General features: G+C 42.2%; 1 protein-coding gene across 1 annotated transcript in view; it reads left to right on the plus strand.

Moving 5' to 3' along the window:
• Positions 1 to 18,148, plus strand: part of TBC1D2B (TBC1 domain family member 2B) — a 147,824-nt gene that overhangs the window by 10,814 nt on the left and 118,862 nt on the right. Inside the window, exon 2 of the mRNA XM_069765568.1 lies at positions 17,646 to 17,802. Coding sequence (XP_069621669.1) covers positions 17,646 to 17,802 — 157 coding nt within the window. The remainder of the gene's footprint in view (positions 1 to 17,645; positions 17,803 to 18,148) is intronic.

An 18,148-nucleotide genomic window follows, 5' to 3' on the forward strand; every position in this document is an offset into this window, starting at 1 on the left:
GCCTTACTTCCCAAGGATGGAATAGTATGTCCAGCGCGATCGGCCACGCTCACGGGGGGGAGCGTGGCCAATCGCGGACGGGTTTCAGCTGCCTATCGCAGCTGACATCCTGCACTATGTGCCAGGAGTGGTCACAGACCGCCCCCGGCACATTAACCCCCGACACACCGCAATCAAACATGAATGATCGCGGTGTGCCGGCGGTATAGGGAAGCATCGCGCAGGGAGGGGGCTCCCTGCGGGCTTCCCTGAGACCCCTGCAGCAACGCGATGTGATCGCGTTGCTGCGAGGGTCTCTTACCTCTCCTCCCTGCAACAGGCCAGGATCCAAAATGGCCGCGGCATCCGGGTCCTGCAGGGAAGGAGGTGGCTTACCAAGTGCCCGCTCAGAGCAGGTGCTTGGTAAGCCTGCAGTGCTGTAAGTCAGATCGCTGATCTGACGGAGTGCTGTGCAAACTGTCAGATCAGCGATCTGTGATGTCCCCTTCCCCTGGGACAAAGTAAAAAAGTAAAAAAATATATATACCGTATATACTCGAGTATAAGCCGACCCGAGTATAAGCCGACCCCCCTAATTTTGCCACAAAAAACTGGGAAAACTTATTGACTCGAGTATAAGCCTAGGGTAGGAAATGCAGCAGCTACTGGTAAATTTTAAAAATAAAAATAGATAATCTTTATTTTTATATAGCGCTAACATATTACGCAGCGCTTTACAGTTTGCACACATCATCATAGATGCTCCATACCGTTCATTATTGCCCCATAGATGCTCCATATACAACTGTGCTATATACAATGCTCTGCACCGTTCATTATGGCCCCATAGATGCTCCACATAAAGCTGTGCCATATATATATTGCTCTGCACTGTTCATTATGGCCCCATAGATGCTCCATATAAAGCTGTGCCATATAGAATGCTCTGCACCGTTGATTATGGCCCCATAGGTGCTCCTTATAAAGCTGTGCCCCATATATATTGCTCTGCACCGTTGATTATGGCCCCATAGATGCTCCTTATAAAGCTGTGCCATATAGAATGCTCTGCACTGTTCATTATGGCCCCATAGATGCTCCTTATAAAGCTGTGCCCCATATAGAATGCTCTGCACCGTTGATTATGGCCCCATAGATGCTCCTTATAAAGCTGTGCCCCATATATATTGCTCTGCACCGTTGATTATGGCCCCATAGATGCTCCTTATAAAGCTGTGCCCCATATATATTGCTCTGCACCGTTGATTATGGCCCCATAGATGCTCCTTATAAAGCTGTGCCCCATATATATTGCTCTGCACCGTTGATTATGGCCCCATAGATGCTCCTTATAAAGCTGTGCCATATAGAATGCTCTGCACTGTTCATTATGGCCCCATAGATGCTCCTTATAAAGCTGTGCCCCATATAGAATGCTCTGCACCGTTGATTATGGCCCCATAGATGCTCCTTATAAAGCTGTGCCCCATATATATTGCTCTGCACCGTTGATTATGGCCCCATAGATGCTCCTTATAAAGCTGTGCCCCATATATATTGCTCTGCACCGTTGATTATGGCCCCATAGATGCTCCTTATAAAGCTGTGCCATATATATATATGCTCTGCACCTTTGATTATGGCCCCATAGATGTTCCTTATCACGCTGTGCGGTGCCATATAGATTGCTCTGCACCGTTGATTATGGCCCCATAGATGCTGCATATATAATGCTGCTGGTGCTGCAATAAAAAAAAAATCACATACTCACCTCTCTTGCTCAGGATGGCAGCGCTTTCAATAATTACCTGCTCCTCGTGCGGCGCCGTCTCCAGCACTGACGCTCAGCAGAGGGCGCGCACTGACTACGTCACAGCGCCCTCTAACCTGAGCGTCACTGCTAGAGGACGCTGGAGACGGAGCCGCACCGGACAAGGAGCAGGTAAATATCGCGCAGCGCTGCGCTCCCCTTACCTGCTCCTGGCGCGGTCCCTGGCTTCCCCGGCGCTGCAGCTTCCTGTAATTCAGCGGTCACAGTTACCGATAATTTACAGCAATGAATATGCGGTGCCATGTGACCGCTCAGTACAGGAAGAATCTGCAGCGCCAGGGACTGCAGGGACCGCGCCGCAGCAAGTAAGTATGATTACACAGCCCCCGCTCTCCCTCACTGCCGACCCCCGGGTATATGACTCGAGTATAAGCCGAGAGGGGGACTTTCAGCCCAAAAAAATGGGCTGAAAATCTCGGCTTATACTCGAGTATATACGGTATATATAATTCCCATTTCTTTAAATAAAAATTACAAACAATAAAAGTACACATATTTAGTATCACCGCGTCCGTAACGACCCAACCTATAAAACTGTCCCACTAGTTAACCCCTTCAGTAAACACCGTAAGAGAGAAAAATAAAAACGAGGCAAAAAACAACGCTTTATTATCATACCGCCAAACAAAAAGTGGAATAACACGCGATCAAAAAGACATATAAATAACCATGGTACCGCTGAAAACGACATCTTGTCCCGCAAAAAACGAGCCGCCATACAGCATCATCAGCAAAAAAATAAAAAAGTTCTCAGTATAAAGCGATGCAAAAATAATTATTTTTTCTATAAAATAGTTTTTATCGTATAAAAGCGCCAAAACATAAAAAAATGGTATAAATGAGGTATCGCTGTAATCGTACTGACCTGAAGAATAAAACTGCTTTATCAATTTTACCAAACGCGGAACAGTATAAACGCCTCCCCCAAACGAAACTCATGAATAGCTGGTTTTTGGTCATTCTTCCTCACAAAAATCGGAATAAAAAGCGATCAAAAAATTTCACGTGCCCGAAAATGTTACCAATAAAAACGTCAACTCAACCTGGAAAAAACAAGACCTCTCATGACTCTGTGGACCAAAATATGGAAAAATTATAGCTCTCAAAATGTGGTAACGCAAAAAATATTTTTTGCAATAAAAAGCGTCTTTCAGTGTGTGACGGCTGCCAATCATAAAAATCCGCTAAAAAACCCGCTGTAAAAGTAAATCAAACCCCCCTTCATCACCCCCTTAGTTAGGGAAAAATTAAAAAAAATGTATTTATTTCCATTTTCCCATTAGGGTTAGGGTTGGGGCTAGGGTTAAGGCTACAGTTAGGGTTAGGGCTAAAGTTAGGGTTAGTGTTGGGGCTAAAGTTAGGGTTAAGGTTTGGATTACATTTACGGTTGGGAATAGGATTGGGATTAGGGTTAGGGGTGCGTCTGGGTTAGAGGTGTGGTTAGGGTTACCGTTGGGATTAGGGTTAGGGGTGTGTTTGGATTAGGGTTTCAGTTATAATTGGGGGGTTTCCACTGTTTAGGCACATCAGGGGCTCTCTAAACGCGACATGGCGTCCGATCTCAATTCCAGCCAATTCTGCGTTGAAAAAGTAAAACAGTGCTCCTTCCCTTCCGAGCTCTCCCATGTGCCCAAATTAATCAATCCATATGATAAATGATGTAAAGAGAACAAAAAAATTAAAATGCCAGAATTGCATTTTTTTTCTGTAACCACACCCAGGTAAAAAATTATTTTTTTAAATGATCAAAGTGTTATGTAATACAAATTGGTATCAATAAAATCATCCACTTAGGCTGGTTTCACATTTGCGTTTTTTTTTTTGCGTTTTTGCTGTAAAAAACGCAAAAAAAGCATGCGTTTTTCCCCCTATATTTAACATTAAAAACGCATGCGTTTTTTGCATGCGTTTTGGCACGTTTTTGCAACGCATGCGTTTTTTCTCTGCATGCGTTGTGTTGCAGAAATGCAACATGTAGTAATTTTTGCGGCGATTTAGGGTTAGGGTTAGGATCCCTTTAGGGGTAGGGTTAGGGTTATGATCCCTACCCCTACTCCTAACCCTACCCCTAACCCTAACTATTTCTGTTTATAGTGGGTTTTTTACTTTATTTTGATGATTGGCAGCTGTCACACATTTCTCGGCATGCGTTTAAAAAACGCATGAAAAAAACGCATGTAAACGCGTCAAAACGCCGCGTTTTTTTCACCACATGCAAAAACGCATGCGTCAAAAAAACGCAGCGTTTGCACGCGTTTACATGCGTTTTTTCACCATGCATTTTTTTTTTTTAAACGCATGCGTTTTGAAACGCAAGTGTGAAACCAGCCTTACAGCAAGCCATCAGATAGCATCATCAAAAAATGTTAAGGTTCTTAGAAAATGATGAAACAACGAAGTAAAAAAAAAAAATTACCAATAGCTCCACTTCAGTCTTCATATACATACCGTATATACTCGAGTATAAGCCGAGACCCCTAATTTTGCCACAAAAAACTGGGAAAACTTAATGACTCGAGTATAAGCCTATGGGTGGAAAATGCAGCAGCTACTGGTAAATTTCAAAAATAAAAATAGATAACAATAAAAGTAAAATTGATTGAGACATCAGTAGGTTAAGTGTTTTTGAATATCCATATTGAATCAGGAGCCCCATATGCTCCGTACAGTTTATGATGGGCCCCATAAGATGCTCCATATTAAAATAAGCCCAATATAATGCTGCACAAATGCTGATTATGGCCCCATAAGATGCTCCATAGAGATATTTGCCCCATATAATGCTGCACAAATGCTGATTATGGCCCCATAAGATGCTCCATAGAGATATTTGCCCCATATAATGCTGCACAAATGCTGATTATGGCCCCATAAGATGCTCCATAGAGATATTTGCCCCATATAATGCTGCAGATGGCCCCATAAAATGCTCCATAGACACATTTGCCCCTTATAATGCTCCATAGATGCTGATTATGGCCCCATAAGATGCTCCATAGACTATTATGCCCCATATGCTGTTGCTGCGATAAAAAAAAAAAAAAAGTCACACACCTCTCGTCGCTCAGGCCCCCGTCACTTGCTATAGTCACCTGTCCGTGTTCCACCGCTGAGGGCTGCTGTGTCTTCCGCGTCCTCTGCACTGACGTTCAGGCAGAGGGCGGCGCGCACACTAATGCGTCATTGCGTTCTCTGACCTGAGCGTCACTGCAGAGGACGCGGAAGACGGAGCGGCGCTGACGGTGGATCGGGGGACAGGTGAATATCGCGCACTGCCCCTGTCATACTCACCTGCTCCTGGCACGGTCACTGGTTCTTCGGGCACTGACAGCTTCTTCCAGTATTGAGCGGTCACATGGCACTGCTCAATACAGTAATGAATATGCGGCTCCACCCCTATGGGAGTGGAGTCGGGTCCATATTCATTACTGTAATGAGCGGTACCATGTGACTGCTCAACACTGGAAGAAGCTGTCAGCGCCCGGAGAACCAGGGATGTGCAGGGACTGCGCTAGGAGCATGTGAGTATGATTAGACAGCTGCTGCTGCACCTTCCCTGCCGACCCCTGGGAATGACTCGAGTATAAGCCGAGAGGGGCAATTTCAGCTTAAAAAAAAAATGGGCTGAAATTCTCGGCTTATACTCTAGTATATACGGTATATATACATGCACATAAAGCTCTGGTAAAAAATTAAGAGACCAAGGGGCAAGGCTGGATTTGGGCAGGTTGTTCTTTGCGAAGGACGTATGAGTCAAGCCGCATACAAGGTTATCCTGGAAAAACAGTTGATTCCTGTTGCTCAGGCAATGTTCCCCAATTCTGAGGAATGTTTTTTTCCAGCAGGACAATGCGCCATGCCACACAGCTAGGTCAATCAAGGTGTGGATGAAGGACCACCACATCAAATCTCTGTCATGGCCAGCCCAGTCTCCAGACCTGATCCCCATTGAAAACCTCTGGAATGTAATCAAGAGGAAGATGGATAGTCACAAGCCAACAAACAAAGAAGAACTGCTTAAATTTTTGTACCAGGAGTGGTATAAGGTCCCCCAAAAGCAGTGTGAAAGACTGGTGGAAAGCATGCCAAGACGTATGAAAGCTGTGATTAAAGGGAACCTGTCACCCCCCTCAAGCGTTTGTAACTAAATGAGCCACCTTGTGCAGCACAAATGCTGCCTGGCGCGCACAGCTCTGGAGTGACTGCTGTGCTGCGTCTAATTAGAAAGGAAAGACCCGCCTCCCGGACGGATTTGGGGTATGTGGGGGCAAATTTTATAAGTGTTTATTTAAGTGTGTGCAGGCATTTGTAACTAAAGAGCCACCTTGTCAGAATGCAGCATTTGTGCTGCACAAGGTGGCTCTTTTAGCTACAAACGCCTGAGGGGGGTGACAGGTTCTCTTTAAAAATCATGGTTCTTCCACAAAATATTGATTTCTGAACTCTTCCTGAGTGAAAACATTAGTATTGTTGTTTCTAAATTATTATGAACTTGGTGTTTGTTTTTTGCATTATTTGAGGTCTGCAGGTAATGCGCTTTTTTTTTTTTTTTTTTGACCATCTCTCATTTTCAGAAAATAAATACAAAATTTATTGCTTGGAACTTCGGAGACATGTTGTCAGTAGTTTATAGAATAAAAGAACAATTTACATTTTACTCAAAAAATATACCTATAAAGAGAAAACTCTGAAAATTTTGCAGTGGTCTCATAATTTTTTGCTGTCATCCTACTGACTCGAAGATTCATGTTTCCAGGTTATTTGTACTGCACAGTAAACGCCATAAAAACAAAAAAATATATCATTGCCAGAACTGCAATTTTTATTCAACATTTCACTGTGGAGGGGAGGAAACAAATGAAAGCGCAAAAATAATAATAAATAATAATTTTATATAGCGCCAACATATTCCGCCGCGCTTTACAATATATAGAGGGGACTTGTACAGACAATAGACATTACAGCATAACAAAAATTACAGTTCAAAATAGATACCAAGAGGAATGAGGGCCCTGCTCGCAAGCTTACAAACTATGAGGAAAAGGGGAGACACGAGAGGTGGATGGTAACAATTGCTTTAGTTATTCGGACCAGCCATAGTGTAAGGCTCGGGTGTTCATGTAAAGCTGCATGAACCAGTTAACTGCCTAAGTATGTAGCAGTATAGACACAGGGCTATTAACTGCATAAAGTGTATGAGAACATGATGCGAGGAATCTAATAATTTTTTTTTTTTTTGAATGGGCGGCACAGGGATAGTTAGGTTAATGCATTGAGGCAATAGGCCAATCTGAACAAAGTTTTTAGGGCACGTTTAAAACGGTGGGGATTGGGGATTAATCGTGTTAACCTAGGTAGTGCATTCCAAAGAATCGGCGCAGCACGTGTAAAGTCTTGGAGACGGGAGTGGGAGGTTCTGATTATTGAGGATGCTAACCCCAGGTCATTAGCGGAGCGGAGGGCACGGGTAGGGTGGTAGACTGAGAACAGAGAGGAGATGTAGGGTGGTGCTGAGCCATGGAGTGCTTTGTGGATGAGGGTAGTAGTTTTGTACTGGATTCTTGAGTGGATGGGTAGCCAGTGTAATGACTGGCACAAGGTAGAGGCATCGGTGTAACGGTTGGTGAGGAATATGATCCTAGCTGCAGCATTCAGGACAGATTGGAGCGGGGAGAGTTTGGTAAGAGGGAGGCCGATTAGTAGAGAGTTACAGTAGTCCAGACGAGAATGAATAAGTGAAACAATAAGAGTTTTTGCAGAGTCGAAAGTAAGAAAAGGGCGAATTCTAGAAATGTTTTTGCGATGCAGATAAGAAGAGCGAGCCAGTGATCGGATGTGGGGGGTGAATGAAAGCTCGGAATCAAGTATGACCCCAAGGCAGCGAGCATGTTGCTTTGGAGTAATGGTGGAACCGCACACGGAGATGGCAATGTCAGGCAAAGGTAGGTTAACCCTCCGTCACATACAATATTCGGACTAACGAGTTCACATACAATGTGCCTGTCAGGCGCCTGCTGGAAAAATACCTATAATATCTAATGTTTGCAATTTCAGTGCTCTAAAAGTGATCAGTGACCTTCATAGGGATGTAATAAAAGAGACTACACATAATCAGTTGCAAAAAAAAACATTTACTTAACATAAAACTAATAACTATGAAATACAAACTTTTCAAAACTCCCGCCAAATAGTCCCCAGTTCGACTCTCTCAAAAAAATGTACAAAGAAAATTTTTGAACACAAACTTAATTTTAAGGTACCTTAAGTACTATTAAAAACATATTCGATCAGAAGTAGATGCTGAGGTTTCCCCAGAAAAGTCACGCAGAGCAAATAGCAAGAATTACACACCATTTTTGCATGTGTCAGGCAAATTGCTTTATGACATTAGAGACATTCATAATTTGAAAGCCTTCTGGTTCCGCTTTCCGTTTGGCAGGTGGTGCATCTCCTTCTTTGTGAGGTGGTGCAGATGGTGACTTTTCACCATCATCTTCTGGGCGGAACCTTTTGAGCTGAACTTGAAGGCGAGAGGGGATACCGATTGTTTTCAAGTTTCTCCTGCGTAGCTCTCCAAGTACTAGTTCATGGGCCAATTTTTTCAGATACAATCGTCTACGGAGTGGTTCAAGCTTGTTTTCAAGATAAATTACTTGTGAATTTATACCACCCAAATTCAACATAGCAAAAAATATGACCATTGGCCAGCGTTTGATGTTTCTGCTGACGTTGAAAGTGGAGCACATCTGATCTGCTGTATCCACACCCCCTTTGGTGGCATTGTAAAATGTAATTATCTCCGGTTTTTTTTCTGCCCCAGTCCCAGGATCGATGGCAGCATCATCATGAAGTGTTGATAGAAGAAGTACGATTTTTTTGGCATGTGGTACATAGGAAACTAAAGCCTTTCCATTATGGAATGCAAACATACTGCTGTACTGTTGTCTCTCTTTCACACTTACAAACTGTGGCGGCAATTCCCTTTTGTTTTTTCTTACAGTTCCCACATATGACAGCTTCTGAATTTTCAGATAATCAATCAGATCACAACTTGTAAACCAATTGTCAGCTGTAATATTGCGACCCGATCCAAATAAGGGTTCAGCCAGTCTTTTTACAACATCAATGGGTTTGTTGCTCACACAGTAAGGACCTTCTGGTTGTTTTCCTGCATAAACTTCCAGGTTGTAAGTGTAGGTCTTACTGGCATCAACAAGGGCATACATTTTTATTCCATATTTGTTTGGCTTTGATGGAATATATTGACGAAAGGCACATCTACCACGAAAACCAGGGAGCATTTCGTCAATAGTGATATTCTCTCCAGGGTAATAACTTTGTTTACAGTTTACAACAAATCTTTGAAATATATCACGAATTGGAGCAAGTCGGTCATGTGTTTTGCGTTCGGTTCGGGTAGTTCTGTCGTCAAACCGAAGGCAACGAATTAGAATCTTGAATCTGTTTATGGACATAACAAGGCTAAATTTTTCAACTCCATCCCCATCTTTACCCCAAAGTTCCTCCAAACTTTGTCTATTTGCCCTATAAGCTCCTGCAAGGTACAGTAATCCAAAAAAAGCACGCAGTTCTATTTCATCTGTGGGCTTGATGGTTCTGTTGCAGATGTACTTGTCCTTTATAATGTCTATATATTGGTTGGTATATGTGACAATAGAGTCCAGAATGTCATCTGTAAATATACTGTTCCAGCATTCAACTGCAGTTTTTGCATTACGTGCAGTTCCTATTACTGCAGGAAGGTGAGTAATAATGTTTAAAGGTTCCCTACGTTTTTTCTGGAATGGCTTCTTGTTCCATTTAGTATTTTTATCTTTTCCAATATAATATGATCCAACTTCTTCATCCTCACCACTGTCACCATCTTGCTCTGTTTAAGAATCCAGGACACGTTCTTCCACCTCATCATGAGAATCAATCTCACTTTCCTCTCCTAAATCCTCATTCAGTGTGAGGTCTCTATCATCTAACAGCATGTTTGTTACTTCCTCAACATCAAGTTGTTTGGATAAATTGTACATTTTCCTCTCCATTTCAGCAGATAATCTGAAGCAAGAGAAGGAATATGTTAGGGAACTACTGTATATGCCTGAGCAGCACACTTTCTTTTATAAAATCTCCCTTATTTCTATGAAATAGCCTCACATTTTGTGCTATACATTCATAAAACAAGCTAAATAAACTATTGTGATGAATAAAAACATAAAATACCAACCTTACTGAATGTGACGTATTCACATACAATGAGCCTGAGAGATCTGTGCAGCTATATCCTCTCCCCTGAAGCTCTGAAATCCAACTGTGATATCAGGTTTCACAGACCTTCAAGAGACAGGAGACTACCTGGAGGGAGGGGGTTTCCTCACAATCTGGTGAGGAAGGAGAAATGAAAGTAAAAGAGAAGCGCCTGTCAGATCAGTTGTATGTGACGGAGGGTTAATAGAGGGAGAAAATACGAGGAGTTCAGTTTTTGACAGGTTCAGTTTCAGATAGAGGGAGGACATGATGTTAGAGACAGCGGTAAGACAATCACTGGTGTTTACTAAAAAGGTTGGTGTGATAACAGGAGAAGAAGTGTATAATTGGGTGTCATCAGCATAGAGATGGTACTGGAAACCAAATCTACTGATTGTTTGTCCAATAGGGGCAGTATACAAAAAGAAGAGGAGGGGGCCTAGGACTGATCCTTGAGGAACCCCAACAGTAAGGGGAAGGTGAGAGGAGGAGGAACCAGCAAAAGATACAGTGGAGGAGCGGTCACAGAGATAGGAGAACCAGGAGAGAACGGTATCCTTGAGGCCGACGGAGCGGAGCATAGTGAGGAGGAGCTGATGATCCACAGTCGAATGCTGCGGAGAGATCCAAGAGAATTAGCATGGAGTAGTGACCATTAGATTTAGCTGTTAGTAGGTCATTAGAGACTTTAGTGAGGGCAGTTTCAGTAGTAGTGTAAAGAGCGGAAACCAGATTGAAGAGGGTCGAGAAGGGAGTTATCTGAGAGATAGCTGGTAAGACGGGAGTGGACCAGGCGCTTGAGGAGTTTAGAGATGAAGGGAAGATTAGAGACAGGTCTTTAATTAGCGGCACAGTTTTGATCGAGGGATGGTTTTTTAAGTAATGGATGTATGATGGCATGCTTAAATGAGGATGAAAAATACCGGAAGTGAGAGAAAGGTTGAATATTTTTGTTAGGTGAGAGGTGATAGCCGGGGAAAGGGACTGGAGGAGATGTGACGGAATGGGCTCATTGGTGCAAGTGGTTGGGCGAGAAGATGCAAGGAGCCTGATTACTTCTTCTTCTGATCCCAACAGGTACGGGTTAAAATAAATAGTCGTACTGTTTGAAGGTTGCCCAGTGTGAGAGCCCTGTTCTAGCTCATAGATGGCTGTTCAGTGCCTAATAGAGGAGTAACCCCCATTACTTATGCCCCACATTATTCTATCTGTAGAAGTTGACATTTTTTAATATAAATATATGGTTACTTTCAGTTGAATGTTATCGTTCGTGGACCAGTCACAACTCGCTTGGGCCAGAATACCACACTCGTACCCTAGCAATGTCACATAACCGTGTATTGTGGGAACACACCTTTAATGTGTCCTATATAAGCAATAATCAATAAAGGATCCTAATTGAAGGCAGCACAATGGCTGTGTTTAGCAGGGTTCTCTGTTGTCCTCCCTTTGGGCCTCACATTCTCTGTTTAGCATGTGAGCCCCAAAGGGGACAGTTAGGATAATGTATGTAAACCTCTGTGTAACAGAGTAAACTAAATATATAAATGCCTTTATTAACTTCAGTGGTAACATATAATTGAAGCCAAATGTCCATTTTTGGCTTGTAGTACCTATGTTGGTGTACATTCTGAAAGGCATGTGGCTAGTGTGACATCTGTAGAGTACGGTTATTTTAATCTGATTTTCTTTTACATCCTGTTTCTTGTAGATCATACGGCTCTATTAGACCTCTCCCACCCTCCTACACACAGGTAGTGGGTTTTGTTGACCAGATCACTTAATTTGTTAAATGCGTGGGCTGGACACAGTATTAAGAACTTTAGAGGAATTAGATGGTGCAATTTAGTAACGTGAACCCCATGCACAATGGTCTATTCTGCTTAATTATTAGGCTATGTTCACACGCTGCGTTTTTGCTGCGGTTTTTCTTATGCAAATTAAAAGCTGCGTTTTACTGTACCAGCGAAATACGTCTGGGACATAGTGCACCGGCGCATGCGCACTAATGCTTTTTGGCTTTGCAGTTGGGCAAAGCATACTGCGCGTGCGCAATGCGAGATTGCATTGCACACGCGTGTATTACGGAGGAAATCTAATAAAATTCAAGACAATATTGCGGCCAGCGGGAAGGAAGGGGTGCATGTAACAACAGAAAACACCGCCCATCGGACCGTTAACAGAGCCCGCCAAATTAAGTCTCCTCATCTCTGCATTCTTGACATGTTACACTCCACATAGAGAAATGATACCCCTTGGATCCCAAGCATTAACATAAAAATATACAGTTATTATGGAAAAGGTAACAAAACACACAAATATTCAAAGCACTTATAAAATAAAAAGGGAGAAATAACAGAAATACCTAAACGTTTCTGTTTTCAGTTACCTTCTGTTTTCCTTGAGGAGAGGAGGAGGGAATTCTGGATTGCATCAACCTATTAAGCTGACTTCACATGTGAACAACTTTTCTTTGTGTCACCCAGCTTCCTATAGTCCCTACCATAAGCTCATGTTTCCAGGATGACCCGGATTGGCCCCTTTTAAAAGATGCTGTTTGTGAGTGGATGATGGGCTAAGCTGTGGCATTTCAAATATCCTGGGTCTAAAACCCCTTTAAGGCTCGTGGTCCAGGTGCCATGGTGGACAACTCCAGCAAAAGCCCCTTTGGGTACGTGCTTACGAGCAGGAATAGCAGTGTGCTGGAGACAGCTCATCTGCTCACATCCGTTGCTTCCAAAATGCTGCATTCTACAATACAAGCACAGTGGATGGATTTCTATAAATCCCATGCCCACTATGCTTCTATTTAACACTGCGTAAACTCACCCACGGTGCAGGTTTACGAGCCACAGCATGTCAATTTTTGTTGATGAGACGCCAGTCTCCGAAACAGAAATTTCCACAATCAAATGTATTGGATGCGGTAAATCTGCATTGTTCAATACACATATGCAAGTTTAATTGCGTGATTGAACTCGGCAAACATACTCTGTGTCTAAAGCGCTGCTATTTCCTGCAGTGCCTCTAGTTCCTGATTTTGGGCACATACGCACATACTCTTTGTGTTTGCAATACTGGTATATTCAGTTTCACCCTTTTGTCAAGTAAATGTAACTCTACTGCTGTTATGCTTTTCCCTTATTGATTATATATTTCCTTCACATGCAGCATGTCACTTTTTTCAACGTTTTTTTTACCCATAGAAGCAAATTAGTGAGTTAAAGGGAACCTGTCACCCCCAAAAACGAAGGTGAGCTAAGCCCACCAGAATCAGGGGCTTATCTACAGCATTCTGCAATGCTGTAGATAAGCCCCCGATGTATCCTAAAAGATGAGAAAAAGAGGTTAGATTATACTCACCCAAGGGCGGTCCCGGTCTGATGGGTGTCGCGGTCCGGTCCGGGGCCTCCTATCTTCATCAGAGGATGTCCTCTTCTTGTCTTCACACTGCGGCTCCGGCGCAGGTGTACTTTGTCTGCCCTGTTGAGGGCAGTGCGCAGGTGCCGGGCCTCTCTGACCTTTCCCGGTGCCTGCGCACTGCAGTACTTTGCTCTGCCCTCAACAGGGCAGACAAAGTATGCCTGCGCCGGAGCCACAGCGTGAAGACAAGAAGAGGACGTCATCGTAAGAAGATGGGAGGCGCCGGACCGCGACGCACATCGTACCGGGACCGTCCCTGGGTGAGTATAATCTAACCTCTTTTTCTCATCTTTTAGGATACATTGGGGGCTTATCTACAGCATTACAGAATGCTATTATCCTGCATATGAAGTCGAAGTTTGCAGGTCAATAGCGTTTTTTCACATGACAGGTTCTCATTAAGGTTTAGTGGTATTTACCATGCAGGGCGGTTCCATGGTAACTTACGTTACATTCACAAGCCAAAAACTGACTACAGACTTTTCTTTGAAGGCAGGCACATAAATGAGTGAATGTATATTGCACATTAAACTATTCTCAATAGATTTCAACACAGTTTGATTTTTCAACAATACAAATTAAATACAAAATAAAAGTGTTATTACTTGGTAACTTACGTTACACCAAAAGAAAAGGCAATTGAATCATGATATGTGGGAAAAGGTTGAAAAGTTCCAGGGAACCGAATACTTTCACAAGGCACTGTATGTAGTTCACACCAATGAATTCACATGCAGCCTATGTTTTGTCTATATAAAGTCAGTTTGCCTTCTCAAATATGAACAGTGACAAAGTTGAACACATTCTTTGTTTTGTAACGTAAGTTACTATATTGTGTTGTAACGTTAGTTACCTACATTTCTTGTAATAAAAACTGTTGCATTTCACTTAAGAGGTTAAAATAAATTTGTTAAAGTTGCTGGGACTATGGTGTTTTAATACAATAAAAATAGTGCTTCTCCCCTGTTTACCAGAACAGAAAATTTGGCAGACTCATGATATGGACGATTGCAGCTGTAATCGCAGCATAAGGTGGCGCAACAAAATATTAAGCTAAAGGGGACAAATAATATTGCACACCCCACTTTTCAGTTTTTGAATTTCCACAAAAATTTAAAATAACCAATAAATTTCGCTCAACTTTACAATTGTGTTCCACTTGTTGTTGATTCTTCACCAAAAATTTACATTTGGTATCTTTATGTTTGAAGCATGATATGTGGGAAAAGTTCCAGGGGGCCGAATACTTTCGCAAGGCCCTGTACGTAGACTAATATTTAGTATAAAAATGTAATCAATCAGTATTCATACTTCAGTTGTCAACATTTTTGCAGAGTGGAAATTTTGATTACAAAATGACCGTTGATCAATTACATAAATTTTGATCTAGGCCTACATTTGTGGTCCAGTCCAATGAATTCAGACCCAGCTAATGAACTTCAACAAGGATGTAAATTTGTGCTCACTGCTCATTTAGCTTCCTGGCTAATCAAAAAATTCCCAAATGCCCCTAGAACCCATTTTCAGGGGAGGAGCAACCTTTCTTAAAATTTGACATCATAATAAATGTCATCATCTGTAGATGGCCATTTCCAGGTATTTTTATTCTTGCCACAGAGTTCCATGGTGTTCACTTTCATCTCATTGCGTGCAACCTCAGTAACCACTCCACGATACTTTCTGCCATCATACATTACTTCAACCCAGTCATCAACTTTATATTCAATATAAAGTAAAATGAACATCAAAATTATGATAGTATTTAATTTTTTCAAAAAGCTGACTGTAAGTGTTGTCCAAAAATTGAAAGGCAGGTAACTTACTGTACATTGAAAAACTGAAGTAACAAAGCTGATGGTAACTTGCGTTACAGTAAGTTTACTTCATACAGAAACTGTGAAACATTTAGCTGCAACATGAAACTTAATGAATAGTTAATACATTATGCAATATAAGAACTCTGCAAGCTACAACTTAATTTATGCTTAGTTCTCAATCCTACAAAAAACTTTTGTCTTTTTGGTAACTTACATTACTGTGAAAATGTATACAATGGATATGTGCAAAATTTCTGGTAAACAATAATCTTACAGAACCAAAGATATTATAGTATTTTGGTTTCCTAACAGTACTTCTTTTATATTTACTGAACTTACGTTATGCATGTTGCTAGTTAATAGTAATTCACTTACCAATATAGCCTGTTACTGTATGATTCTAATAAGAACAGTAGGTGTTCACATTCAACCCTCTGCCATCTTGGAAATACAGTATATGGAATGTGAAAGAAACAGTGTTGCCACCTTATGCCATGTGTAATGAAGTAACAACTTACCAAAAATATTTGAAACTTTTCCTTATCAGCATGGAACTGCCCTGCAGCTTAAATAATGCATTACTCTTATATTTCTGGGCAGTAAAATTATGGCAATACCAAATTTGTGTAGACTTTTTCATTACTTTTGCAAAATTATTAGTGTTAAAGGGAACCTGTCACCCCGTTTTTTCAGTACGAGATAAAAATACTGTTAAATAGGGCCTGAGCTGTGCGTTACTATAGTGTATTTTGTGTACCCTGATTCCACCCCTAAGCTGCCGAAATAACTTACCAAAGTCGCCGTTTTCGCCTGTCAATCAGGCTGGTCAGGTCAGATGGGCGTGGCGACATCGCTGGTTCTTCCCCCAGATCTTGCATATATTTCCGTTGGTGGCGTAGTGGTTTGTACATGCCCATCTTCGGAATCCACTGGGCAGGAGAAGAAAAAACGCGCGATCGGCGCTATTTCCCTGGTGATCTGTGGGGGCGGCCATCTTCCTGAGGCCGCGCGTGCGCATATGGAGTCCTCTGCTGCCCGGGGCTTCAGGGAAATTGCGGCGGGATGCCGCGCGTGCGCAGATGGAGATCGCGTCGGTCATTTTCCTGAAGCCGAGTTCGCATCTCAACTTCAGGAAAATGGCCACCGTGATCTCCATCTGCGCATGCGTGGCATCACGCGGCCATTTTCCTGAAGCCCCGGGCAGCAGAGGACTCCATATGCGCACGTGCGGCCTCAGGAAGATGGCCGCCCCCACAGATCACCAGGGAAATAGCGCCGATCGCGCGTTTTTTCTTCTCCTGCCCAGTGGATTCAGAAGATGGGCATGCGCAAACCACTACGCCACCAACGGAAATATATGCAAGATCTGGGGGAAGATACAGCGATGTCGCCACGCCCATCTGACCTGACCAGCCTGATTGACAGGCGAAAACGGCGACTTTGGTAAGTTATTTCGGCAGCATAGGTGGGGAATCAGGGTACACAAAATACACTATAGTAACGCACAGCTCAGACCCTATTTAACAGTATTTTTATCTCGTACTGAAAAACCGGGGTGACAGGTTCCCTTTAAGTAATTTCCTTTTGTTTTGCCACATTTTATTTTTTTTTTGTTTGGCAAAATGTGGGGGCTTGTTTTTAACAGGACAAGTTGTAATTTTCAATGATGTCATTTTATAATTAATACTACGTTTGACTTTACACATATTTGGGAGACAACATTAATTGAAAATGGCTGTTTTTGAATTGCGTTTAAATGTAATTTTTTTACAACATTTACTGTGCACTTTATCTGTTAACTTTATTCTATGGGTCCGTACGATTATGGTGATACCTTTTATAGGACTTTTATGTTTTACTACTTTTACACCATAAAATAACTTTTCTAAATATAATTCTTTGTGGTTAGTTTTTGGAGAGCCATCTTCTGAAAGCCATATCTTTATTATTTATTTTCTGATGTGGCTGTGTCGGGGCATGTGTTTCATTCTACCTGTTTAAGGAACATACAACATTTTGATAAAATTTTTTGGTGAGGCAAAGAAAATAAAAACAGTAATTTTGGCATTTGTTTTTTTTTTTCTTCTAAAATGTAATAAGTATAAATAAACCTATGGTGAGTATCTGCAAAATACCACAATCCACCGCATATGTTACCTGTGAAAATCCACAGCTTCCCTGCTACAATAGACTGAGGTTTAGGATCATTATTAGATGAGAAAAGCATAAATGATCAGTTTAATGTAGAGTATTTGTATGTTAAGAGTGTATAAAAGCTGAACGTTTCACCATCAAATTTAGTTGAAATTAGACTGAATGGTATTTCTTTAAAATTTTAGGCTACTAGTCGTCAAGCAACGACTTGGTGGCTGCAAGAATTACAGCAGAAGCGTTGGGAGTATTGTAATAGCCGACGGGCTGGAGGAAAGCGAGATAGCATGGTGAACCCTACTGCTGGGCAGGTCCCCACCGGCTTGGTAGCCAAAGAAAGCTCAGGTAAAACCGACGGAGTTTGATATTATTCTCAATAAATCTTAGGCTGCCCTCACAGCAGTTTTTCCTATGTTCGAAGACCCCCGCAAAATGGAATTTGCGCCGATTGCGCCATTGACTACAATGATGCAGATGGAGTCACCGTGTGCTTTGTTATGCATCATTTTCGGCCACATACGCCTTAAACTACGTTCAGACTAGCGTTGTGCGCTGCTGCGTCGGCGACGCAACGCACAACGCACCGAAAAACGCGGCAAAACGCACGCAAAAACGCTGCGTTTTGCGACGCGTGCGTCGTTTTTTGCCGAAAATCGGACGCAAGAAAAATGCAACTTGTTGCGTTTTCTTG

Source organism: Ranitomeya imitator, chromosome 4 (genome assembly GCF_032444005.1).
Source record: "Ranitomeya imitator isolate aRanImi1 chromosome 4, aRanImi1.pri, whole genome shotgun sequence".
In the NCBI taxonomy this organism is placed as follows: Eukaryota; Metazoa; Chordata; class Amphibia; order Anura; family Dendrobatidae; genus Ranitomeya; species Ranitomeya imitator.